Genomic DNA, 26806 nt, shown 5'->3' with positions numbered 1-26806 from the left:
GCCCATTCTACAAAAGAGAGGGACTGCCTGGAATTATCAGGATAAAATTAGCAAATTAATAGTATTGTAAAATAGTACTTTACATGAGAGAGGGAAATGCAATGAAAATAGATCTTGATGTTAGCGAATAAAGTAGGTGTAATTAGAGGAGGCTAAGGTGGCAGACAGCTTCCTGCCCACCATCTGTAAGAGCCAACTGGGGACTTAACCAGCCAGAGCAAGAGTCCTGGTTGCATTTAATAATTCTCCTACTGCAAGGAGGTGCGTCTGCACAAGGTGAAGAATCATGTCCCTCCCAGGCCTCCGTGGGCTAGGCTTCCCTTCCGTGGGTCTTGTTTTCTTCATGTATAAGGTGGATCAATTGTGAAGATAAAAAGCATTCTTTATGTATCATAAAGCCCTCTGGAATGGAAGACAGTGGCCTGGATCTTAAATCTTTATAATCTCATTCAAAATGGTTCTCTTTTGTTCTTGTTAATAGAATCTATCTCTAACCAACTTGAACGTTTATTTCCTGCAAATTGTCAACTGGATTATTATGGTTCACAAATGGACCAAAGAGAAAAAAAGTCAAGAAAATGTCCTCTTTCATTAGAGCTATCTGCATCTTTTTGGGAAGGGGCAGCATTTGGATTTGAACTCAGAAACTTTTGTTTCATAGGCAAAAATGTTACCCCTTGAGTCACAACACTAGCCCTTGTTTCTTCTGTTATTTTTCATATACAGAAACCTTAGACTGTGATCTTCCTATTTGTCGCTCTCATGTAGCTGGGATTACAGATGTGTTCCACTATACCCACGTTGTTTATTTAAAGATGAGATTTAACTAACTTTTGCTTAGGCTACCCTCAAATCACGATTCTTTTGATCTCCACCTCTCTAGTAGCTGGGATTCCAGGTGGGTACCACCGTGCTTGGCTGTTTATTCTCTTCTGATTTCTAGGACACAATACTCATCGTGATTTTTTCCTTCTATTTCTTCTTAATTAATAACACCTGCCATTTATTGAACACTCTTTATTGTTTGAGATGGGGGGGTGTCCCAAGAATATTTTTTTTCCCTCAGCCTGGCCTCAAATAACGATTCTCCTGATCCTTACTTCCTGTGTAGCTAGGATTATAGGCATGAACCACAGTGCCCGACCAGTGTGCTGCCATTCTTAAATAAAATGTCACGTTGTGCAATTGTCCACAAAGGTATTTGGAGGGAAAAAACAAACCCTTTAGCCTGTGACAGAATGAGAGAGCCGATAAAGAATCCTTTGGGCTGCTATGTGGGTCCAAGGACAAGGGCCTGGTGTGGAAATGCTCTGGTGAGTGTGGGCTGGGTCTGGGCAGCGGGGATGATATTATTTAGCTCTAGCTTCTGTCAGGTGTGGGGCAGCTGCTGCCTTCCCAGGTGGTTTCTGGGCTCCATCCTTCCCTGCAATGGAAAGTTCTAGAATATTCTGGAGGAATGGAGCCTGTGTTTCCTGGTTGCCTTGAGCATATGAATCCAGGAATCAGCCAGCACTATAGCAATAGTCTGCCTTGGGGGAAGACAGGGCCAAATGTGAACCTATGGCGCGGGCCTTCCCTTCTAACCCCTCCTTAAAATAGCCAGCATAGTGTCTGACCGCTTTCCTCAGAAGATTATACACCTGTCTGTCCAGGGGGGAAGCTGGTGACTACTAAGCACTTGCAATATGACGGGTGTAACTGTAAAACTATTCAATTTTAGTGAATTTAAACAGCCACATGTGGCTAACAGCACCATCTTGGACAACGTAGATAGAGAACCTGTCTGTCCTTTTGGAGCTGTAATAGCATGCTTAGCATCAGCAGGAGAGAAATCAGGAGTTATGTCTGAATCATTTCATTTCCCAACCAAGGCGAAACGGTGGCTGACTTCATCAAAGGTGCACATTTATACCTAGGTACACACACACACACACACACACACACACACACACACACACACACACACGCACACACACACACACACACACACACACACACGCACACCCCGTATGCCTGGGATTACTATAGATTCTCGCTCCCTCCCTTCTCAGCTTATCACCCCAGAGCTCTGATTTTGCACAGGTGTTTGCTCTTCCCGTTTTCCATAAGAAGACCTTCTCTGGCCTCATTGGGCAGGTTATCAGTGTGTTTTCCTGCCGTGGGATCCTCTAAGGATTTGAGGCTCTGGGGTGGCTTTGCCCTAAGGGTGAGAAAGCCGCGTCCCTGTCCTCTGCTCGCTGACCCTGCCAGGAGGAACAGCGGTGCTGGGGCAGGGCTGGGCCTCCGTGTTGGGGAGGAAGAGTCCCTGCTGAGGGGTGATTGGCCGAGTCACCCCGAATGCGAAGGCGCTGACAGTCGAGTCACCCCGAATGCGAAGGCGCTAACTGACAGTCAGGGGTCCAGACACAGTCTTTCATTTTCAAAAGATTTATTTAAAGACCTTGTTCTTGTATGTATGTCTCTGAATTTTTCAGAAAAAAAATACTGACAAATACTATTCAACTTGGATCGCATATGTATTATTCTTGAAAGAGAGACTTGTTCTTTGGTTTCTCCTTCCAAGAAATGAAAACAAGGCGGACCCATTAAGCAACAGAGAGGAACACTTGCTCTGGCTGGGTCTGAAGGTGACAGGTCGACCAGACATCCAGGCGTGGGCAACCTCTTCTCTTGGACCTGTGTGGTCCAGGAGGTCCCTTCTTTACAATACCTCTTTTCTTGTACCCCATTAACTAAGTATCCCTGAATGAAGCAAGTAGGAGAAGATCCCGAGGGGTCCCTGCGTGCCAGTGTCAGGGACAGAAACTAGGGAGGGAAGAGAGAAAATAGAGAGGAAGAAAGGAATGGAGCCGGTCAAAAGGGAAGAGGAAACGCGTCTGGAGAGGACGAAGGAATAAAGTGGGAGGGAAAGAGGAAGGCCCTCTTTTTAATTTTTATTGTGAAAATACCGTACAGGGGTTTACAATTGCATGAGCAAGGTAATGAGTACATTTCTTATCAAGCATTGTTGCCTCCTCCTTTGTTTCCCCTTCCCATCCCTTCCCATCTCCACTGCCTCTCCCCCCGGCCCCCCCCCCCCCCACAAAGTTGTAAAGTTCCTTTTTCGACATAACGTCTTGTACATCTCATTGTTGCAATGGGTCCACCTGTATCCCTATTTAAACAATTTGTTCTTTTTCCTTCCCCTCCCCAAATTATACCAACATCAAATACAGTGCAAACAGGGGTTATACTGTGGGGGAGGGACATACAAAGCAACAACAAAAAAAATCATAAATATGTTAGAAACAATAGCAAGCAAGAAAAAACATTTGAGAAAGATAAGGAAAGAGGAAGGCCCTCTTTTATCTCTAACTCCGCACTCCCATTACCCTGCAACAGGGTGAGGGACCAGCCCATGCCCCAACCATGGTAACACTCCAGGAAAGCTGCCCAGGAGACCCAGCTGGGAAATCGGTTCTTCTGGATCCCAGGCTATGAGAGCAACTGAGAAGTTGCTGGGGATTTTCTCCCTGGAGCTGGCACACGTCCACTCAGTGAGGGGACAGGAGGAACGCTCTGCCTGAAAACAGAGGCCTTGTCACGGCAATGACAGCTGATGGCTGTCTTAATTCAAGCCAGCAGCCAGTTGCCATGGAAACCATGTCACTCGCATGGTCCCTGATCCAGAAGATCCACCCTCTCAGATCACAATTGACATTCTACCCTGTTATCAGCCTCTGCATCTTTCCAAAGCCATCCATTTTGGGGTGGGAGTTGGGCAGGGGTGGGGAAGGTGGGGGATTCCCGGTGGCCGATGGAAAGGGAAGCGCATCCTGGCGAGGAGGCCTGAGATGTGGGGCGATGGCTGATCATCCCGTGACAAACGGGACAGCCAGATGCCCCACAAGCAGCGCTCTAAGTAACAAGGAAGTGCAGCATCACTGCTTCTTTCTCTGGCCAAGGGGTTTATGGGTAGAGGGCCCGAGTACCTTAGGGGTTTAGGAGAATGTAGGGTGAGAATGTGACTGATTCTAAAATACCTATTGCTAAATTATGATTCATATGGTATCTATTAGAAGACCTTGATGTGAAAGTCAGCACCAAACACTTCCCACTTCCAAGGGCCTGGAGAGTCAGATGGCATGGAGAGTACCTCCTAACATGAATTTAAGTTTTTTTGCTACTGTAAATATCATAGTTTTTAGCCATGTTATTAATGAGACAGTGATTTGTCTAGGACAGCTTCCACGGAAAACCATTTCAAGAGAGCTCCCCAGCAGATCTGAAAGCAAACTGTTAGAAACAACCCACTTCCAAGCTGGGAATTACCCATCTTCCTAACATGGCCACACTATGCCCAGAATGCCCAGCAGATCATCATCGAAATGGATTAACTTGGTCTGGTGTGGAAAAGCTCTCCTCAGCTCAGTGCAGAACTTGTTTACCTGGCCTCACACACTTCAGCGAACAGGTATCAACTCAACCCTGGTCTTAATAACTAGTTTCATCTGCTGCAGCAATTGGTGGTGGTGGGAGGGGTCTCTTGGGGGGAGTATGACACCTTTACCCTTAACATTATCCTATTTCCAATAGCAACCACAGTTTTAAGTACCTACTGTGTGTGACACTTGCCTGAGCTTTAAAACTGTAGTCAATGTTTTTTTTTAAAGCTTCCTCCTTTTACTTAAACTAATTCTTTTGCATCCCACCTGCAACATACCATGAACCATTGCCACCTGATGGGAATTATTTCCACTGTGCCTTCTTTGAGACTCTCTTGGTGATTAATTCCTTCTCGACTGAAAAACCTTTGGTTACACAGAAGAGCCTTAGCTCGGGTACAGCCTTCCTTACTCTGTCTATCTGTGCCCGCACGGCAGAGGTACACCACTGTGCCTCACTGAAATGGATGGATGGGATCCCACAGATTTTTTTTTTTAGCAGTCACTGCTGTTTGCTCATGCTTGAAAAAGGACATCTTGTTGAGTGGTTAGGAGATAGCGTCCCAGATTGATCTCAGACCCATTAAGCACCTGTCGGTGGTAATGAGAACCTTGTCATGAGATGCAAGCCAAGAGCTGCCAATGAATTTCCATCTATCTTATTTTAAACTTCTAGGCACAGGTAAGAGGTCAGAAACACAGGAATTTGGTGTGTTTGATCCAATAGATACCAGAGTAGGGATGCTATGATTTTCTGGAATGTCTAAACATGTTTCCAGTAAAAGGTAGGTATAGGAACAAAACAGCACACCTGTGCATCCAGAGTAGCATTTGGTATAGACAGTGCATGTGGGCCTTGCTTGGTTGCAGAATTGTGTCTCCGTGTCTAGATCTGGCCGTGCCTTCTCATTTCTGCAAGTGTGTTCAACATACCGCGTTGCTTAAAGTATATATTCAGTGGTCATTTGATGACCCTGCCCACGTGCCTGCTGTCTGAAATTTGCAGATGTGTGGTTGGGAAGGTGTGCATACTTGGTAGTCCTATAAGGTGTATGGGTCGGTATTCTTTGTGCTTTTGTGCATGGAGTAGGCAAGAGAAAAGTGCAGCGCACGCCTGGATTTGTAGCAGAGCGTTGCTACTGGGTGCGGAGCTGCTGAGACAGTGTAAGAACTAGCCACGTGCCCCTGTCTCACACTTGGGACCCTCAAGTGTGAGATTGGTTCTTTGGCTGAGTAGTCAGTGGGTGGAAGTCTGTCGCTTCTGGCGTTCCTTCTCTTGTCTCTGGGACACTTCGTGCTTCCTTAGACAGGCAGCGATGGCCTCTTCTCCATCTGAAGAAGCTTGGGCTGAGCGGAGATCCAGAGGTCTTCCTCATCTTTCTTCTTCTTTTTCTTCTTTTTGTTTCGCTCTGGCTGTTGACTACTCTTGCCTGGCCGGCTCCAGCAGCAGTGACAACAGATGAAGAGGAGGGTGAGGATCACCAGGAGTGGTAGGCCCAGGAGCACTGCCAGGCAGATGGTGTTGAAGATTCCCTCTTGGTGTTTGCTCAGGATGGTGTCCCAGATAGCGCTGAAGAAGAAGCTGATTTTCTCCATGGTGCTCGTGGGGCCAGAGGATTCTCAGCTCTCCAGCAAGTCCTGTCATCTTCACCACTTAGAATGTATTCCTCTTTCTGTTTTGGGTTTGGGCATGCTACCGACGGCACCTAAAGAGATGAAAACAGACATTTCAAGAACATTGCAGAGGGGCTAGTCTAGAATTTTCATAACACCACAGGTGTTATGCTTAGGAAGGGGAAGGGATGGAAGATTTCCACAGGGTTTGCTGAAGTCATACTGAGACTCAATCAACAAAATAAATGAATGCATTTAATCAATACGTGGTAACTAGTTCTAGCTCTGTACACACACAGTGTTGGGTTTAAGACATAAGAATTAATATTGTATCGGGTCTGGCACATAGTAGGTGATCAGCAGTTGTTAGCTAAGTGAGTCAGTGCGTGTACGTCCAGCATTCTGGTTAGCAGTTGGTTTTCTATACCCTGTACCTGCCCAAGTGGCACTTGTCAATCCTTTATCTGCTGAAGCTTACCTGATAGGTTTTGAACACACACTCCCCATGGAAGAGCTCTATGAACATAGCTTGTTCAACACTAACCAATGCTCAGGTTGAGGGCCCGGTGAAAGGTCTCTGTCTTACAGCTGACGGCAGGTTAACGTAAGGGATTGCCAGTTTTTGTTGTATCTCGTCCTGTTCTTCCTTGTGTCCCACTGGCTCTCCTCCCTCTTCCACATCGTCTCTCCTGGCACCCCAATTCTGTGCCTAATTCTCCCCGCTTTCTACTTCTTCCCTTTCCTCTGTTCTCTTTGTCTTTGGCAAACGTTCCCAGATCTTTCCCTTTCCTCTCAGGGAAAGGAGCCTTGAAACTACTTTGAACCCGGCATGCGTGGGAGCGCATTCTGCACTTCGTGTGCTGCGAGGCCCAGTTACTTGTTCTGGTACTAAGCAGTTCTGATTCACGGCTTGGCCTCTCCACATGCATTCTTCCACCCAAATATCCATGCTTTGTAGGCTGAAGACATTAGAGATCATCCTGACCAACTCTCTCGCGGAAAGATGACCAAGTTGAGGTCGAGAGGGCAGGAGTGACGAGGCTGAGGTCACGTAGAGCCTTAGTGAGCAACTAGATTTCTGTGTCAAGGGTGCATCGCTCTTCCAGAGACACTGGACAAGCGGAGGAACTAAGGGTGATAAGGATGGTAGTTTATGGAATATTCTATTTGATATTTTGCTAATCATCTTCATCTATTTTTTGTCTTCAAATGGGATCTCATGATATTGTCCAGGGCGGGCTTGAACTCATGTTCCTCCAACCTCAGCCTCCAGAGTATCTAGAGGAATTTTATCCTCTCTAATAAAGTAACAGGATGGACAGAAACACCAGGGGACTCTGGGTCCAGAATTCAGGGGCACTTCCAGATCCGGCAGCAGAGTAGCTGGGTTTAATACTGTAGGTATGCAAAAGCTGATCCGCGCGGGGTTAAGTAACAAGGTCTGGTAATGGACCATGCGGGCATTGCTCATCCACCGGTCGGGTGTCTTAGCACCCCCTCTAGAGCGTGTGGAGTGGCTACAGTCAGGTTTTGTCCCAGAGTCAATTTATCAGCATCTTTTACTAAGAGAGCTGCTGCAGCTATTATTCTTAGGCATGGAGGCCGCCCAGCGGCAACAGGGTCTAATTTCTTTGACAAATAAGCAACTGGTCGCTTCCAAGGTCCAATTGGCTGGGTGAGCACTCCCTTTGCTATTCCTTTACGTTCAGCCTCGAATGATGTGAATGGCTTGTTCACGTCAGGTAAACCCAAGGCAGGGGCCTCCAAAAGGCTTTTCTTGATTGCCTCAAAGGCTTTTTGCATCTGCTCAGTCCAATGAAACTCTGGGAGATTTTTGGTGGCTTCATATAGGGGCTTGGCCATCTCAGCAAACCCAGGTATCCGCAGCCGGCAAAAACCTGCTGTCTCCAGGAACTCTCTGACTTGTCTGGCTGACGTAGGCACAGGGATTTTTTTTAGCACAGTTTCTTTGCATGCATCCAACAGCCAGCGCTTGCCTTTGTTTAGTATGAAGCCCAGATAGGTGACTTCAGGTTTACAGATTTGTGCCTTTTTAGCAGAGGCCCTATAGCCTAGGTTGCCAAGAGTCTTTACGAGCTTAGCTGTTCCCTTTACACAGCTATTTTGGTCTGGAGCGGCTATTAACAAGTCATCCACATATTGCAATAGACTTATTTCAGGATTTTTGGAGCGGTACTCACTCGGGTCTTCAGGTAGCACCTCGTCAAAGGTGGTAGGCAAGTTCTTGAATCCTTGAGGCAGCCTGGTCCAGGTCAATTGACCGCTTATCCTGATTTCAGGATTGTGCCAAGTGAATGCAAAGTAGCTTTGGCTCTGTGGGGCTAAGGGTAGGCTAAAGAAGGCATCCTTTTGATCCAACACAGTGTACCACACATGGCCCAGTGACAGGGAGCGCAGCAGGGCATATGGGTTTGGGACTGTTGGGTGAATGTCCATTACTCTCTTGTTGACCTCTCTCAAGTCTTGCACTGGTCTATAATCATTTGAATTTGGCTTTCTGACAGGCAACAGTTGAGTATTCCAGGCCAACTGGATGGGCTTCAGGATTCCTAAATCTAACAATTTTCTGATGTGGGGAGTGATCCCCTTCTTTGCTTAGTGACATAGGGTACTGGCAAATTTTTACTGGGTTGGTCCCAGCTTTGAGTTCCACGAAGATTGGGGGATGATGTTTTGCCAGTCCCATTCCCCCAGTTTCTGCCCATGCTTGGGGAAATGCCTGTAGCCACTCATTTTCTGGAGACTCAGGCTTGGGGTGCTGGTATTAGCTTATATTCCTCTTCTAGCTTACTAGTTATCAGTAAACGGGCTTTCCTCTTGAGTCCGTCACAGAAGCCCCACTGTGAACTGTATCTGAGCTTGCATTTTTGTTAAGAGATCACGCCCAAGCAATGGATAGGGGCAGCCAGGAATGACTAAAAATGAGTGGGTTACCGGCCCACTCCCAAGTCCACTGTTCTTCGGGTAGTCCATTCATAGGGTTTAATGCCAGTCGCACCTTGCACCCATGTTGTTTTAGTGGACATTGGCCCTCTCGGGACTAGCAATACTGAATTTTCTGCGCCCGTGTCTACCATGAATGTGACCAGATTCCCCTCCACTTTCGATGTTACCTAAGGCTCAGGGAGGGAGTCTGAGCCCCCACTCCCTCAGTCACTGTCCTCAGACAACTCTAAGGCTGGCAACACTCTTGATCCTAGTTTCTGTTCTTTCTCCTTTTTCCTGGCTATTTCTGGGCAATTCTTGATCCAATGCCCCTCCTCCTTGCAATAGGCACACTGATTTTTTCCCACTCTTCATTGGGGTTTGGGCCTCTGCTCCTTACTTAGAGAGGAGGATGTCTAAACTCTCCTGCTTGCACGGAGGTCAGGATTTCCCTGAGGTCCTTCTTGTGTTGTGTCTGTTGTTCCAGAATTCTAGCCAAACTCTTTTCCTTGGCTCTGTCTCTCTTTTCACGCTCAATTTCACGTTCTCTGTCCTTCCTTTCCTGTCTTCGTCCTTCTGTTTCTCTCTTATTGTAAACCTTTTCCACCGCTGCTACTATATCCCTAACAGATTTTTCACCAAGTCTGTCTAGAGCCTGCAACTTTCGCTTTATGTCCAGTGCAGCCTGATTTATGTAGGCAAACATAATCATCTGAGTGGACGCCTGGGTCTCAAGATCATACGGGGTGTATTAACTAAAGGCTTCCATGAGCAGCTCAAGATATGCTGCTGGGCTTTCACTTTCTTCCTGTCTAACATCATAAACTTTGGCCATATTGGAAGGTTGGCGAACCGCCACCTTGAGACCTGCCAACAGAGCCTGGCGATAGATAAGGAGCCGCTCCTGACTTTCAGCCATATTGTAGTTCCATGTTGGTCGGGTCTTGGGAAAATAGGCAGCAATCAAGGCAGGATACGTGATGGGTGCTCTGGTGGGGTAGGGACAAGTCTCCGGGCTGCTTCCCGGATACAATCTCTCTTCTCAGCGGTGAAAAGGACCTGCAAGAGCTTACTACAATCATCCCAAGTAGGCTGGTGAGTAAAAAAGAATAGTTTCAAGCAAGCGAATTAAATCCTGGGGTCTCTCAGAAAAGGGGGCATTTTGGGTACACCAATTGTAAAGATCCCTAGTAGCAAACAACCAGTATTGGAACTGTTGTTGACCATCTGCATCCTTAGGACCTATAGGGCGAAGAGGAAGGGCAACAGAATTACGAGGAGGTGTAATTTCTCGGCACTGGCAAGTTGACTGGGTGGGACCCTCCGGAGCGGAGGGCACAGCTACGGCTGGAACAGCTTCCTCAGAGTACTCCTCTTGTACATTGGGTAGACTTAACTGGGGTGGGGAGTATGGAGGGGGAAACATCTCCTCCTCCATGCTTCCTCCCTGGAGGACAGGCGGATACAACTTCTTCTTTTCCTTCTTGGTTTCTCTCTGGTCTTCTTTCTCTTTACCCTGTGTCTTTTGAACAAATACTGGGGTAGGGGAAGGAATGGAGGAGGGAGTTGGTGGTAAGAAAGGCCTAACCCAAGCTGGAGCGTCCCTGTCAATGAGTTCCCTCCAGGTGACTATATATGGAACCTGGTCTGGGTGGCTATAAACAGGGGAGTGGATTAGGTGTTGTAAAGTTCTGATCTTACCTATGTCAAAGCTCCCCTCGGGTGGCCAATTAGCTCCCCCAAAGGTGGGCCATTCTGACTTGCACAAGATGACACACTTTTCCTTCTTAATGGCCACACTCTGGTTCCAAGCTATCTCTTTAACCTCCTTCCAGTGAGCTAGGGTTAAGTCTAGGGGGCTGGATGGGGCATTGCCCATGGCTTTCAGTCTCATCAGTCATTGAGTCCACAAAATAACAAGAGGTAAAACAATTCCAATAAAACAGAAAAGGCAATATACACAGGCCTGATATTTGAAAGACTTACAAGATGGAGATCTCTCAAGTTGATCTGCTGCCTTCTGTGAAGGAACAGAAGGAGCAGACCCAAGATCAAGGTAGGTGGGTTAAGCCTCCATCAGGAGGCTCTCCTGGTCAGTTCCAGTCAAAAACCAAGTCGACTTGTGCCCTACAAGTATCAAGGTGGGATTCCAGGGGTCCCCCCTCATGAGTGGAGGCTCTGGGACATCTCCCAGTTCCTCCAGGATTGTACAAGTGTGTCCGCTTCGACAACCCTTCATGAAATACAAGTTGGAACGGTGGTCCTCAAGAAGAAAAGTAAAAGTGAAACAGACAGACAAAGGACAGTACAAGACTATTTAACAGCGCTGTTTTCTTACCTTCAGGGTCTGGGTCTCGGGGGTCTCGGGGGGGGGGGATCCCAGAAGAGCCCCCAACTGTAATGCTCACATTGCAGGACCTCCACCAAGAAGACCACCGAGAGTCAGACGTTCCAAAATGCAAAAGTAAGGCTTTATTCAGGCGGGCTGCAGCTCAGGCCTCGTCCTACACACCGACACAGCGGAGCCTAGAATGAAGGCCCTGAGCTGAAATTTCACAGGCAAAACCCACAAAATTACAGCAACCAGATGTGTGAGTGGGATTAGGGGTACGGGTACAAATCTGATTGGCTTGGGGCTAGGGACATTCCAGGGTGGTTATCTTGACTGGCCACCTGTGAAGTGGGGGTGATTTATGATCTAGTAGTTTCGACATAAACAATTCTGATCCTGGAGTTTATGCAGGCTTTGGTTATCTTCAGCACAGACAGGTCAGTTCCTGGTATTTATGCAAGCTCTGGGTCACTCATAGTTTAATGTGAACAACAAAATGGCTACTGCCTCAAAATGGAGTTACTTTAGTTCTTCAGTCAGAAACTTTTTTTTTTTCTTTGTCTTTCAGGGGCTTGAACTCTGGGCCTGGGTGCTGCCCCTCAGCTCTTCAGCTCAAGGAGAGCACTCTACCACTTGAAAGTGCCAGAGCTTCACTTCTGGTTTTCTGGTGGTTTACTGGAGATAAAAGTCTCATGGGCTTTCCTGTATGGACTGTCTTTGAACCTCGATCCTCAGATCTCAGCCTCCTGAGTAGCTAGGATTACAGGTGTGAGCCACTGGTGTTTGACTAGAAACATTTTTAAAGAGCATTTTTATTGCCTTACATTAGTTATACAGGGGAAAGGGATTTCATTGCATTTAACAAACATTTATTGGACACACTTATATGTGCCATACTCTGTGTTGAAGGTGTTGTGAATTCAGCAAACTATAACAAAGTTTTAGTTCCTGATGTTGTGGAGCCTTGTGTACCCCAAGGGAGTTATTATTACTGAAGGAACAGGTCATAAAAGACAAATATAATAAGCAAATTTCAACTTAGATTGCTTAGTTGGTTGAAATAGAAGCATGCATTTGAATTATGTGTTTATCTCCATGTCCCAGGCCCTCCTGCCCCTCCCACCTTTGTCTTAAACTCATCCATCCCACCTTGCCTAAAATAGCCTTTGAATAAATAGCTTTCTTTTCAAGCTAAGTCAATAACTCACTTCTGCATTCCTAAAGGTGCTTATTAGAGTTGGCTTTCCACAAAGCCAAAGAGAGTATTCATTAACATTTCGGGAACCCAGTCTGGGGAAAATTCGATTAAAAAGCATTCTTTATATATATTTTTTAATCTAAGAATTCTCTTCTAGGCCCCCTCCCCTAGGTGACTTGGTAAGCTTTGCTAATCTATAACGTTTCATTAGTATTTATGAGCTTTGCATTATTAGCATTTCCAGGAAACAATCAAATCTCTCCTTGGCGGTATGAATTAAAAGTTAGTGGGTCCTGGGCCTTCAAATACACTCTGGGAGCCCCTGCCTTTTTGTTGGCTTTCAAGTATCAGTGACACTGTTTGGAATGTAATTCATTATTCTTGTAAAACTAACAATAGGTGACAATCAACTTGCACTGTCTGTCTGTGGTTGTGGGGATGAGTGATGAGAAAAAGGGGCAAAGTTCCCTTCCATTCTCTGTGGTATTTTGCCAGCGAGAGTCACTCATTGTTTTCCCCATAAGCGTCTTTCTGCTGTGTGTGTTGTTGGAGCGGAACAGTGACGCAGAGCCTGAAGACCCAGCCTTGAGCCCCGATCAACCTGCGTGACCTTGGCAAGTTATTGACTCTTCACTACAAAATGAAGCTAATAAGCTTTTCCCGTAATGATGTTGTGAGGATTAGAAAGGCTCAGTATATTTCATGCATTTTGTAAACTAATATACTACCTACACATAATCCATAACACAATGGGTTATCTTCAAATAACAACAGACTAATTCTAGCCTTGAGCTTTGGTTCTACCCGTTCCTCATTTCCAACTTTATTTGCCACGGCCAAAGAACCACAGGCCTCTCACCCAGCCAAATGCAAAGGGCTTCACGACAAACTTTCTGGCTTGTTGTTTGTCTGCAGGTCTGGGGCCATATTCGACTCTTGCACCCAGTGACAGCATGAAGAAGGGTAACAGAGCAACATCGGTCCTTGTCTGGAGGTTCGTTTTGCTCACAGGTGAAGCCTGAAAAGATTGACTAGCTGTCTGCCGGCCCCAGCCTTCCTCCCAGCCTTTGGGACTCCTGGGAATATACTGAGGCAGGTCATTCCTCAGGAAGGCCTGATCCAATCTCTGAAGAGCCAAGAGTTGCTGCAGGGTTGTGTCCTGCTGCTGCAGCCTAGCATACCTTCCTGAGCTTGCCAAGAAAGGGGTGGGCATTCCACTTAGCATCAGCTTTTCCTTGTTTCTGCGTATTGATGAAAGGACATGTGCAGAGCTCTAGAGTGGTGTCTGTGTCGTACTAAACGGTTGTTTTTGGAAATAGTAAGGGTAAGGACCATGAAGGACCTAATGATATCTTAAGACCAACCTGCCAGGGAGCACCGAATGGTGGAGTGAGAGATTCAGGTCTGTGTTCGAATTTAGAGATTCTTCCACCACACCTGCCAGTCTCACGGTAGGTAGGTGGGACTATTCTAAAATCGAGGAGGATAAGATTTCCCCTTGGAAATCTCAAATATTTCCACTGTGCCTTGCTCACTGTATCTCCTCTACCTATAGATCCGAGGTGATAGCAGGATGGGCTACTGGCCAGGAAGGGTCACTCTGGGAATTAAACTTATAAATTTCTGGGCTCTATGCCTATAGACCCTGAGTCAGTGGATTTAAGTTAGGCATAGGAACTTAGGTTTGTAACTAACACTCAATGTTTCTGGATAGCTTTTAGGTTCAAGAAGTATTGTAAAAACAAATGGAACACATGACTGTGAGCACAGGAGCCTTGGGTTGAATGAGGGACTGAATTATAGGCTGGGGAAAGGGTTTAACTCCACACGCAGTTCCACAATGGCCTGCTGTGGGGGAGTCTCCACCAGCATTATTTCTCTGAGCAATCCGACAACATGAGCTGCTTTCTGAGTGGGCACAGTCACAATGCATTGTCGTAAACATTTGCTCAACACTCACAAAGTGTCTGGCCCTATGTATTCAAAGACTGAGCCCCTCCCAGTCTAGTAAGGATGAGAAGTAAAAATAGCAACACAGTGTTATGAGTCCTGCAGCCCAGTGCTGTGTACAGGGCTTCGGGAGCAGAGTAGCAGAGAGGGAAACTCATTCTGTCGGGATAGGATTAGGAGGAAGTGATGAAGAGGAAAGACAATCAAGATGTCTGTGTTTTCACTGGGACATGATTTATGAGCCTCTACTACTTGTTGGGAACTGTCCTGGGGACTGACTAGGAAAAAGCAAATCAGATCCTTGTCCTGATCATGCTCAAAGTCTAGTGTGGAAAGTGACATTCATCAGAGGGCTATGTGGATAGATATATAGAACAGTTACATAAGTGCTATTTATGATACCCATGATGCCTTGAAAGAGGACAACAGGTAACAGTGACCCATCAGGGAGGTCAGGGAAGCTCTACATAGAGATAACTGAGCTAATATCAGAATGACAAAACAGCAAAAACACTGTCAGAGGGATCCGAAAAGCCTTGAAACATAAGATGATCTTATTTTAAAGCATTTTCAAACAAGATGCTTTGCTTGGCATGTTTCACTCAACCCACAGGTACCTTTTCAGGTGAAGTGTCTCTACATGTACAGCAATGGGTTTAACTGCTTATTCACTGTTAAGTGTTGGGATAAGGGAAAATAATGCACTTATTGGTGTTGTAGTCGGATGAACCATGGATCCACCACTTCTGTTGAAAAAGAGCATAAAAGGACAGCATGGCAGACCACAGCAGTGGGTGGGAAGGAGTGTGGGGTGACATGGAGCAGGTGTACCCACCCAAACCCACAGGACACCTTGAAAGCCTGTTAAAGGCTGGTGTGTGTTGTGATTGCTGTGGGGTTGAGCAAGGAAGAGACATAGTCAAGGAACACTGCTATTAAGTGAGAGAACAGGCTGGAGAGGAGAAAATGGGAGATGGTTTCAGTTGTTTGTGGAAATGGTAGTCAGGTGACATTGATGACAAGAGAATGAGCCACTAGGAATGGGCAGAAGAACTATCAGGCAGAGGGCTGTATTATATATATATATATATATATATATATATATATATATATATATATATATATATATATATATATATACTACATATACTATATATACTATATACAGATAACATATCTATATCCTATCTCTATTATAAATAATATAATATCTATATATGCCATATATTGTATATAACATAAGCATGTTATATGATAGATATCTATAGATATGTATAGATAAATAGATTCAAAATATATCTATATATGCAGACATTTCTATATATCCATATCTTCAGATATGCTCTATTTCTGTATCTCCTCTCTGACTCTAGTTCCATCTATATCTAAAAATATGTACTCTTTCTCTCTATATATGTATTTTTTCTCAAAATAATCCCATCAAATAGTCTCTCTCTCTCTCTCTCTCTCTCTCTCTCTCTCTCTCTCTCTCTCTCTCTCTCTTTCTCGCTCTCTGGCTCAAGCCTTCTCCCCTGGTGTTTTATAACTTTATTCATCTTCAGGCCTCTCCATTCTGCCTATTTAAACCTTGTCTCAGCTTCTCAAACTGCTCTTTCTTGCAAAAATCCTATGGTGATGATAATACCACAGGTTTCTAAGTCTGATGGACCCTGTCTAGGAGAGCAAAGGGTGGAACTCCTTGGTAGCTACTAACTCTGCTGCTCTGGATATATATTTTTGTGCTGGGATTTACCTTGCTAACCTGATATGCTCAGATGGCCTCTAATCAGTGTAAGTATTGTGCTGTACAAACATTGTGAGATCATGGAAAATAATCTGCTTGTAGGACATTAGGTTTATTATTTAACCCTGGCTCTTGGCATTCCAGAATAGGTATCTATACTTTCCCTAATTTAATTAATTGCTTCAAATAACTAGTCCTAATAAGGATTGGGGACTCTTCCCCACCTTGGAACATGAAAATATGATATACAACTAGCTATTGATTGTCAAAGGAAAATAGTGTTTTCTCAAAGAATCAATGTTCTAATTATAGTTGCAATTTTGAACAAAAGCACAAATAGATCATCAATAGAGGAATGGCTAAGATACTTCTGTTTCTGTATTATAATGGACATTCTGGATTAGAAGAAGCTGGAGATGGGCCACCTGGTTGAGTTCCCTTAATGTATTGATGAGAAATCTGTAGATATTTTGCTGGAGGTCACTCAGCTGGAAGACAAGGTCGGAACCAATACCTTGTCCCTCTTGGCTTACATTTTTGGAAGGATTCCCCTATGAATGTCCTTAAAATGTAGTATCTAGATGGTGCTTTGCAAGAGGCTCAATTTCTTTTGGGGATAGTCCAGACAACCCTTCTCAGCCCTATTATATTTCTGTGGGGGCTATGGGATCAAGTGGGGGACCCAAATCCTCTCTTCTTTCAGCTTGCTCATCTGACCAGATGTGACAGATCTCAAGAAGGACTCCATGCACCCAGAGAGAGCAGAGATGAAGGTAATTCCAAGTGATGTGTAGAGTAGTGCCCCCTCCCCTTCCCCCCACCTGCTCAACACAACTAGCAGTGAAATGAATGAGAAATTAGCCTTCATCGGGTGAGGCCACTGAGAGTTGGGGATTTTGTGCTATTATCAGTTAGTCTAACCTGATCAATACAAGTGATCAAAAAAGCTCACGTTGGCAATGCTCACAACCAAAGTGGGCTGTGTCCAGCAATGCTCTGGAGTGAAGCTTTGGCTCAAGATGTTGATGCTCAGTGCTTTAGAGTCGTGGTTCTGGAATCCAATACCGTGGTCAGATTGCTGGCTCTGCTACACACCCACTGTTCAGTTAATCAGTTGTCTGGGGCTTGGTTTTCTCATTTTAAAATGGAATGGATAATAATATGGTGGTGTGAACATCAAGTGAATCAGTCGAACCTAGCCTGGCAATTCCTGTGAGCCCTGACGATTTGGCTCCAAACAGATACACTGGCCACCAGAGACATCCATTACCTCCTCAGCTAATGATAAATTTGTAGAAAGCAACGTTTTCAACTTCAAGATGGTTCTGGAGTCACGGTTTTCACTGTGTAGTTCTCCTTCAAAAGATATTTCTCCTCTTCTCCACTTTTACTTCAGTTAGGAGGCTGCTTGAAACTTATTTCATCTATCACTACTGCAGAATTAAGCATACATAAAGGCACCATTCAGAGGCAGAATTGTAAGAGGTTAGACACATCTCTTCATCTTCTCTACAGACCTCAGCATGTGGAATGGGACCCAAGAGTCCTCTCTCACTTCTGTACCATCCTGTCCTTTCCTCTGCCCTTCCTCCTCCTTTCCTTCTGCTAATATATTCAGTGAGTTCCTAACACATGTCAGTTCTTGTCCTAGGCATTTGAGGTACAGTCATGAACATGACAGGTGTCTGAAAGCTGCTTCCATTGTACAGGGAGAAGACCGCAAACACAAGCCCAGGTGTTCCTTAGTGCTCTAAAGGAGATAATGAGGGGGTCTCTGCACAGGTGACTGAGCTATTTGAGAGATGCAGGAGCCAGTTATGCCAAGGGTGAAGAACAGGGCCCTCTGGTGGCAGGAACAGGAAGCGTGGAGGCTCTGCAGGGGAACAGAACAGGAAAGGAGGCCTTGCAGCTGGACCAGGGTCAGCCTTGCAAGTTAGCAGGGCTTAGTGGCGTGGGTGCGTTTGGACCCTGTGGGAATGAAGGTGGGGAGCGGAAAGGCAGAGTTAGGACCCTGAGCTGTAGAGCTGCTCCCATTTGTCAAAGCCATTGTCCAAGTCCTCAAATGGATCTCTAGTCTTGCTGCCTTCAATTCACCTTTCTAAAATCTAAATGGGATCCTACATCCTCTGCGTGATCGTGTGTGTGTGTGTGTGTGTGTGTGTGTGTGTGTGTGTGTGTGTGTGTGTGTGTCACTTCCATGATAATCTCAACTCCTTAGCAAACAGCACAGGCATCTTGTGATCTGGCTCTTCTATCATCCCAGACTCAATTATTCCCACCATGGTCACCCCTGCACTTTTTTCCAAGTCCCCCACAAACTTCCTGTTCTCTTCCATTGCCACGCTTTGCAAAGTTCTATCTGCCTGGGCTGTGTGCTCACCTTTCTCCTCTCCCCACTCACCTGGAGGAGCCCTGGTATTTCAGGCCTTCTTGTGAGGTCTTTCCAACTCTCAGTCTCCTGCATTCCCTCCTTGAATCAATTTCTTTCTTTCTTTTCTGAGTGTCCAGAGGCAATTAACTACAGATCCCTGATCTCATTATATTATGATTGTTTGTTTCTTTTGAAATATTACAAAAATACAAAGAGTTATAAAGGGATACATGTGTGTGTGTGTGTATATATATATATATATATATATATATATACATATATATATATATATATGCACACACATTCTCTTATACTTGTTGGCTTGTTTTTTTATATGTACTACAGGCTCTGTGCTGTGTGACCTGAAGGTCAAGCTTTGTGCCTACCGTATAATAAGTGCTAATAAATATTTAACAAGTGAATAAGTTCTTTTAACACTTGGACTGAGCAGAAGAATGGCCATGTATCTTTGCACCTCTCCCTTGCTTATCCGCACCTCCGTCCCAGCTGCTAGTCTCATATACTTTTTTGGGGGGGTCCGGTTGTGGGGCCTGAACTCTGGGCCTGGGCGCTGTCCCTCAGCTCTTCAGCTCAAGGCTAGCACTCTACCACTTGAGCCACAGCGCCACTTCCGGCTTTTTTTTTTTTTCTTATGTGGTGCTGAGGAATGGAACCCAGGGCCTCATGCATGCAAGGCAAGCGCTCTACCACTGAGCCACCTTCCCAGCCCCTAGTCTCATATACTTTTATCTCCAAGACACATTGCGTACCCGGCCACTTCTCCCCATCTCCGTGGCTAGCTCACCACTCCCTTCTCTCAACATGAACAGATCGTGTTGTTCCCACCAACAGCTTATGCCCCATGCCTCCCATCACCAGATGTGAACAAATCTAACGTTCTTATCATGTCCTACAAGTGTCCAATAATCTGTCTCCAGGTTACATCATCTGTCTCCGGCTTCCATTGTTTAACCCTTGCCTCCATCGCCTGCTCCTTTCTGCACCCTCCCCTGCCTCTATCATCTGCCTCCTCCCTCCATCTTCTGCCCCCTGGTGCCATCATCTGTCTACTGCCTCCATGATCTGGTCCCAGTTTCTATCATCTGTCCTTTACCTCCATTATCTGTCCCTTGCCTCCATCATTTTACCTCTGGTGCCATCATCTTCACACTGCCTCCATCATCTCCTCCCCTGGTGCCGTCATCTGGCGCCCGGCTCCATCATCTGCCCTCTGCTTCCTTTTCGAGCCTTGTATTGAATGCCTTCTTTTTGGACTCACTTGTTTGGCAACACCTACTTTGTAGCTGTACACTTGCTCAAAACCTCTTTTATCTCTTTGCCTGCACATCTGTTCTCAGGTCTTGTTATGAATAGTTTACAATATTCAGGTCTCAGCCCAAGTGCATTTCCATTCATATTTCCTTCAAGGTAACTTGAACAATAGGCTTTTTCTAACCCAGTCAACCTCTACCTTGCCATTCTGTCATACTGCCTTAGTAGTTCTTTCCATTCTGAAAATCCTCATTCTCTCACAATGCCCTGGTCGTGGTGGTGTACGTGTTTAAAGCCTGCCTTTGTCAATTGGAATACAAAGTCCATGAGAATAGGGCCCCTGTGTGTCGATTTTGTTGGGATTCCCAGACTCTTGCACATGAATGCGTGAAGTTAACCTAGGGCTTCTGAAAACAGTGAGATCTTAAGCAGACATCAGTCGGTCAGTGCAGGTCACTGGGAAAGGAAGAGCAGGAGCAGCGAAGGGCGTAGAAAGTGACCACTGGTCACAGCTGTGACTGGACTTGGATACTAATTGCCCACTCACATAGCATTATCCAGTCTGACCCTCCAGCCACAAAACTACCTGAGGGGGAAACAGTGATCAAGAAAAGCCCCTTATCACAAAAGCAGTAAGAAGTGGGGTGCATTTGATCAGTTCCTAAATAATCGCCTACCTTGCTTTTGCTAGGTTACATAGAACCCATTGTAGCTGGACTTTCTGATAGCAAGGAATTCTTTCCTAATTACTGTATGCTCTATCTCAGGTTCAGCAGAAAAGAAAATTAAAAAGCTCCATTTCACTTCAGGTTTAAATGAGTCAATCTTTCAATCAATCAAGTATTAATTAAGCTATGCTAGGCATACAGAGAAAGTAAAAGATGCTCTCTTTCTTCTCAGAGATGGTACCAGAAAACAGTTACAGTGTCTTTAAAGAACAATAAGAACACTTAATAGGTTTTCATTTTTTTCTTCAATTTTCTATTATGGAATAACAGAAAGTCTGGAATGTCCAATTCCTTTACTACTCTTTCCCCTTTCCCCTGCCCTCTTTCCTTCCTTTATCTCTTTTCGTCCGTCATGACATAGTCTCCAAAGGGTTCATGTTATAGACTCTGAGAATAATGAGTCCCTTTTGGCTTACTCTTAGGCAGAATTACTAGAAAGCATGAGTCTTTGATTTCCTGAAAATTCCAACCGTGCTAAAGAGGATCCAATACAATATCTTTGGTCTGTCAGCAAGTCATCAACCCCCTCATATTTGTTTTTCTCAGATCTTTAAGGCAATATTCAACTGTTTCTTTTTTCATAAAGTGAAAAACAACTTACGGGTTAAGAATTTTGCTTTGACCACCAGTTTGGTATGGGGCTTGAATACATTCATGTAAGGCCTTTGACTCCGGCATCTTCTCTTCACAGTGAGATTGGCATATTGCTCAGCTGCCGTATCATCCAACCCTTAGAATCTGATATAATGCCTGGTAGAATGGGGGCAGGCAGAATTTGCTAAGTGGATGAATGAATGAATGAATGAATGCATTTTTGGGTGGAGTAAGTGAGATAAGTAAATTTCACATAATGGGTACTCACAATTGTCTTGAAAAATCTCCCCATGTATATTATTATGTACTTCATAGTGTGTGAAAGGAAGAGCATTCTTTTGATGAGTTATTTTGTACTAACCATGGTGTGATCACTTTTTCACTAAATGGGTTTAAAGGGCAGGTTTCCCTCTCCTAGGGAATCGGGCTAGACACATTTGGCTCTCTCTGTCTTCCTGCTGCCTGCATTTCCATTCATTTCCACCCGCTGCTCCTGCCCTCCGGGGTCTTATTTCTCTGGGGAATCCTTGTTTTCTTTGCTATCTGCTTTCTCCTCTTCACCTCAGTGAGAATGCTCAGTTGTTTTCCTTTGACCGGCCTCTTTGACTTAGATACTTCAGAAGGCCAAAGCTTCCACACAGAGCTTGGCAAATGTCTTATCACCTCTCACAGAAACAGGGAATGATCTGTTGAAACCAAAGCCACCATTTGCTGGGTTTTTACTAAGGGCTCAATTCTGTATGCGATCAAGGCTTTTCAGACAACTTAGTCAACAACTAAAGGTAGGCTTTCTAGCCCCAGTGTGCAGACAGGGAGGCCATCAGAGAACAAGGAGTTTGGTGAAAGCCATGGAGCCACTCAATGGCAGGAGGCTTGTCCACAACACAGGGATCCTGCTGGAGCCACTCAGCTAGGCAGCCGCCAGCCTCAGGGGGTCAAGGAATTCAGTGCTTGGATCTTTCTTTCCAGGACTCTGCGGCGCTCGCTCAATCCCTCATCTGTTAACTGGCGACATCTGCTGTGTGTGCCACACCCTGACTCTATGTCTAGTGTGACCTCAAGGAGCTCACCTGAACCCCTCCCCCACGATGCTCGGATCTCAGTCTCCTGAGTAGCTAGGACTACAGGTGTGAGCCACCAGCACCTGGCTGAGCTCACATTTTAATAGGACGAAACATGACAGAAGAGTTTATGACCAGCATGTATGACAAGAGGTGACAGGGCCCAAAAGGCATAAAACTCCTTTGTGTAGGCAGAGTGCTCACCGGCATGATTCAGGAGCCATATTTAACATGAAGATATGCTTAATTCTTTATGTGTGTGTGCCAGTATTGGGGCTTGAACTCAGGGCTCAGGCCCTGTCCCTGAGCTTCTCCACTGAAGCCTGGTGCTCTAGTACTTGAGCCGTACCTGCACTTCTGACCTTTGAGGTGGTTAATGGGAGATGAGAGTCTCATGGACTTTCTTGCCCCATCTGGCCTCAAACTGTGGTCCACGGATCTCAGCATCCCGAGTAGCTAGGATGGACAAAAGCACCCAGAACATTTCCTTTTTATTGACTGTCTGCCTCTGCTGTTTTGTTACATATGTTTCTCAATCTTCAGCTAGTCCTAAGACTTGGCCATACTACCTTCCCACATAGCCACAATCCCTTGGAATTATCCCAATTTTGGGCTGGGAATGTGGCTTAGTGGTAGAGTGCTTGTCTAGCATGCATGCAGCCCTGGGTTCGATTCCTCAGTACTACATGTACAAAAAGAGCCAGAAGTGGTGCTGTGGCTCAAACAGTAGAGTGCTAGCCTTGAGCAAAAGAAGCTCAGGGACAGTGCCTAGGCCCTGAGTTCAAATCCCAGGATTGGCCAAAAAAAAAAGCCCAAGTTCTCTCTGAGTCTCTTGTCTTCCCCACTTCACTAGTCCCCTTCACCCAGCTGGCCCGGGGGGCACTGGAACCACGCAGCCTCACCCACTAACTCCCTCAAGAGTAGGGACCACATTGCCCATTCTCTGTGTGACCATCATCCACGCAGGGCAGGCCACGTAGCAGTGGAAAAATACCAAATGAGGACAAAAGGGAGGCCTGTGTTTTAAAAGCAGTTGTAACCTCTAGTTTGATTGACTCGTCCTCGTCCCTGCTTCATCAGACAAATGATAAAGATGAGGGATGTTTGCACGAGGAATTAGTATATATCGAGATATCCCCCCCCCCCCGGGTTTGGTACAAAATGCTAGCCGAGGAGTGAGGTGGAAAGAATATTAAACTTGGAAGCCGAGGATCCCTTTCTAGTTCCAGTTCAGTTGTCCTCTGTGCTTTTGACCTTGGACAAAATCAGTTAAGCTTTCTGAGCCCTTCCCTTGTCTGAGAAATGAGGTTATTACCTATCCTGGCTGTCTCTCATGATTGTTGTGAAGAACAGACAAGACCTGTGAAAGGACGCCAGCAAGGGAAGAATTGTAATCTAAATGCGAGTGAGTGGTATGCTCAGGGATTGTATTAAAAAGCTGAATTTAACCTAAACTTAGAACTCTGAGCTTCCCTTTCCCCTCCCCCACGGATGCAGCTCTTCCCCCCACTCTCCCCTCGTCTCTCCCCCTCACCTCCTCTCTCCCCCTCCCTCCCTCCCCCCCATGGTGCTGATGATGAATTGTCATCATCATGATCATTCATTTTATGCATCATAGCTACATTTCCAGTGTGGCAGAATTTATGCGTGCACACATATATACACTTTTGAATATGCCCCATCCAACCACATCCTAGTATTAGTGCTCATAAAAACTTGTAGTCATGGTTACAGCAAATGGTCTTGGTTACTCAACTCTCATTTTCACTCTTCCCAACTGTTTCGTCAATGATTTTTGGAGCCAGTTTTTGTGGGTGTGGTAAAACGACTAGGTGAAGCTGTATTTTTGGAAGGTGTAAGCCTCTGAAGTCATCTGTTAGCTAGAAGCCAGAGGGGTGGGGCTGTGTTTTTCTGTTCCACAAATGAAGGGAAAGTTCTACTCTGGGCTGACTGCAGACACTGATGCTATTTTCCTCCTCTAGGAGGAGAAAGGTGGTGGGTTTTTTTGTTTGTTTGTTTGGTTTTTTTTTTTAGAAAAAAAATCAAGAGGACAACCCAACACTTGTGTGATTCAGGGTCTCCACACAGGTGGCAATTTAAAACTCAACCTTAAATTAAAAGTTGCACAATTCTCTTTAACACCAGGGAAGGACATTTAGAGTTCTGCAAACTTTAACAGCAACAACAGAATGACAGGCTTATTTTTCCCAGTGGTGGTGGAGAAGAGGTTTACAGGCTGGAATTGTTGGAAACTAATGGAGTGGCAAAAATATGCAATTATACAATGTGAAAGAAGTATAGATATTGTTCTATTTTCCTTTCCATTTCCTCCCCTCATTTAACATTAATAAAAGTTCAAGGCAATTAAGTCAAATGCTGCTTTTTTTGGTGTGTGTGTGTGGGGGGGGATAGGATGGCTTAAAATGCATAGGCCAAATCCTCCAGGGAGTGAGCAGAAATATTCTCATTTCAGTAGCAATTCATCTCTGTGGAATGTGCCAGGTGATGTGTGTATTTCAGAGCCATGAGGCTCTGGGCCTCAACTTCTACACAAGAGGACCAACTCTCTCCTCCTCCTCGCATAGGCTTAAATCTGCATTTGTAACATTTCATGGTGGCTTAAAAAACATTTTGATAAGTAATAGCTGATGATGCAGAGCATGTGTGTGAGTGAGCTGATACTTATTGATCTACCTTGTAGGCCTGTCAAGCATCATTTCAGCATCCTCTTTCTTTGATATAGATGACATTCATTCAGTCTCATCAAGTGCACCTTATAAAGAGACGAACAGCCCTCAACCCTACTGCTTCATTCACCCTTTCCCTGCTCTCTTCAAATATACCAACATCTTCTCCATCACTGAAATGCTTTCCTAAAGATGATGTCAAGCACAGGAGTGCCCTCTTAACCCAAGTTTAGACTTTCTGTAGTTCTAGTTGCCTTCCATAAAATATAACGGAAAAATTCCATATGTAAGCCATTTTTAAGTTTTCAATTGTGCGCCATTCTGAGTACTACTGCCACCTGGCTCTAGCCCACTCTGTCTGGCTCAGGACACGAACCATCTCCTTCTGCAAGGTATCTTACACTGTATCTACACTGTATCCACCACCTTCCAGATTCTTGAATAGCGGCCTGTCTGAGTATCAGCTTCAATGGCTGATGGTGGCAGTGCTTATGTTCAAATAACCTTCATTTTAGCTTAATACTGGACCCACACAGCAGAACCCCAAATTTCTTATAATTATTCTACTAATGGATTATTATAACGATTCTACATATTAACTGTCAATAATTTGCTGTGACTAATCTATATATTGAACTTTATCATAACATATATGTGCATATATGCAAAATATATATATAGATGTGATTATACACATATGTGTGTATATATATATGTCTTCACAGTTACATTAGGATTTAACACTATTCAAGGCTTCAGGCATTGACCGCAATTTATGAGTGCACACTCTGATATCGCTCACACTTCTGTACATGCCCAATCGAACCACATCCTACTATTACTGCTCATAAAAACTTTTTTTTCTTCTTCAAAAAACACCTTTTCTTCTCCTAGAGGAGGAAAAAAGCATCAGTGTCTGCAGTCAGCCCATAGCAGAACTTTCCCTTTATTTGTGGAACAGAAATATCTTCTTCAGATAATGGGGTCAACTATACTGTAAATACGTGATATGGCAGCATGGACGGAAGAAATTGCTTTAGCTGGGAATTGCAGGGGAGTGCTCCGTAAACACACACACACACACACACACACACACACACACACACACACACACACACACACACACGCCTTAGTTCCTCTTCATCCCCCCACCTCTACTCGTCCACACCTGGAGAAATAATCGAGGCTTTCTGAGATGCTTTGGTGAAAGCTGTTGGGGTGACTGGGAGCTGGACAGGATAGTGGGAGAGGAGACTGGAGACCTTGTTTCTAGGATCTCTATGGTGTGCCCTCAGGGCTTAACGCTATATCAGTTGGGCACCAATCTTGTTCTTTATCTCCCCTTTGCAGTCCAGAACACCTTGCTTATCAGACAAGCTGTGAAGGTATCACGGTCTTGAAGGTATAGGATGTGGGGTGGGACCACTTCCATAGAACACAACAGCCTAACCGCCCTGCTAGTTAGAAGGCAGGGAAGGGTCCTGGGGATCAGGACTGGTTTTGACAACCAGGAAAATAATCATATGCATGCCTACCAGGGATAAGCATTAGCCTTCTGGAAGAGTCTGTGGGCCCTACGCCTCTTGTTTTGGCTTTGGCTTTCTCTTACTTTATGTATGCTTTGCAAGTTTTCATCTGAGTAAAATCTTGGCTAAAGGATCATCGGCTTAAGAGCCACAAACTGAATAGACTGCGGTATGAGAAGCAAGTGTGACTTGTGTACACCTTTGGGAAAATCAGTCAGCTATAGTGAGCCTCAGTTTTTTCGTCTTATGAATGGGGAGAAATCTAGAAAATGACATCAAGTGTGACTGTTTTGGGAAGCAAATTGGGGACATAACTTCAAGGGAGACTAGCTTTTCCTTCAGTCCTCTAGTCCTATTCT

At 45.1% G+C, this 26806-nt stretch overlaps 1 protein-coding gene across 4 annotated transcripts in view; it reads right to left on the bottom strand.

The window, feature by feature from the left end:
• Positions 1 to 3076: 3076 nt before the first annotated feature.
• Kiaa0040 (KIAA0040 ortholog) overlaps positions 3077 to 26806 on the bottom strand; it is a 39539-nt gene continuing 15809 nt past the window's right edge. Inside the window, exons 1-3 of one of the 4 annotated variants that reach the window (XM_070034421.1) lie at positions 17479 to 17669; positions 11323 to 11510; positions 3077 to 6130 (exon numbers count right to left, since the gene is read on the bottom strand). In XM_070034421.1, the coding sequence (XP_069890522.1) occupies positions 5727 to 6020 (294 nt within the window). In that variant the 5' untranslated portion in view covers positions 6021 to 6130; positions 11323 to 11510; positions 17479 to 17669 and the 3' untranslated portion in view covers positions 3077 to 5726. Of the gene's footprint in view, positions 6131 to 6582; positions 10987 to 11322; positions 11511 to 17478; positions 17670 to 26806 lie in introns of those variants that run through there. The other 3 variants (XM_070034420.1, XR_011374730.1, XM_070034419.1) reach the window with 3 other exon arrangements.

The sequence above is a fragment of the Dipodomys merriami genome, unplaced genomic scaffold (assembly GCF_024711535.1).
Source record: "Dipodomys merriami isolate MVZ:Mamm:240054 unplaced genomic scaffold, mDipMer1.0.p SCAF_24, whole genome shotgun sequence".
NCBI classification, from domain to species: domain Eukaryota; kingdom Metazoa; phylum Chordata; class Mammalia; order Rodentia; family Heteromyidae; genus Dipodomys; species Dipodomys merriami.
The sequence above is the reverse complement of the archived record's forward strand: the minus strand, read 5'-3'. Positions and strand labels throughout refer to the sequence as shown.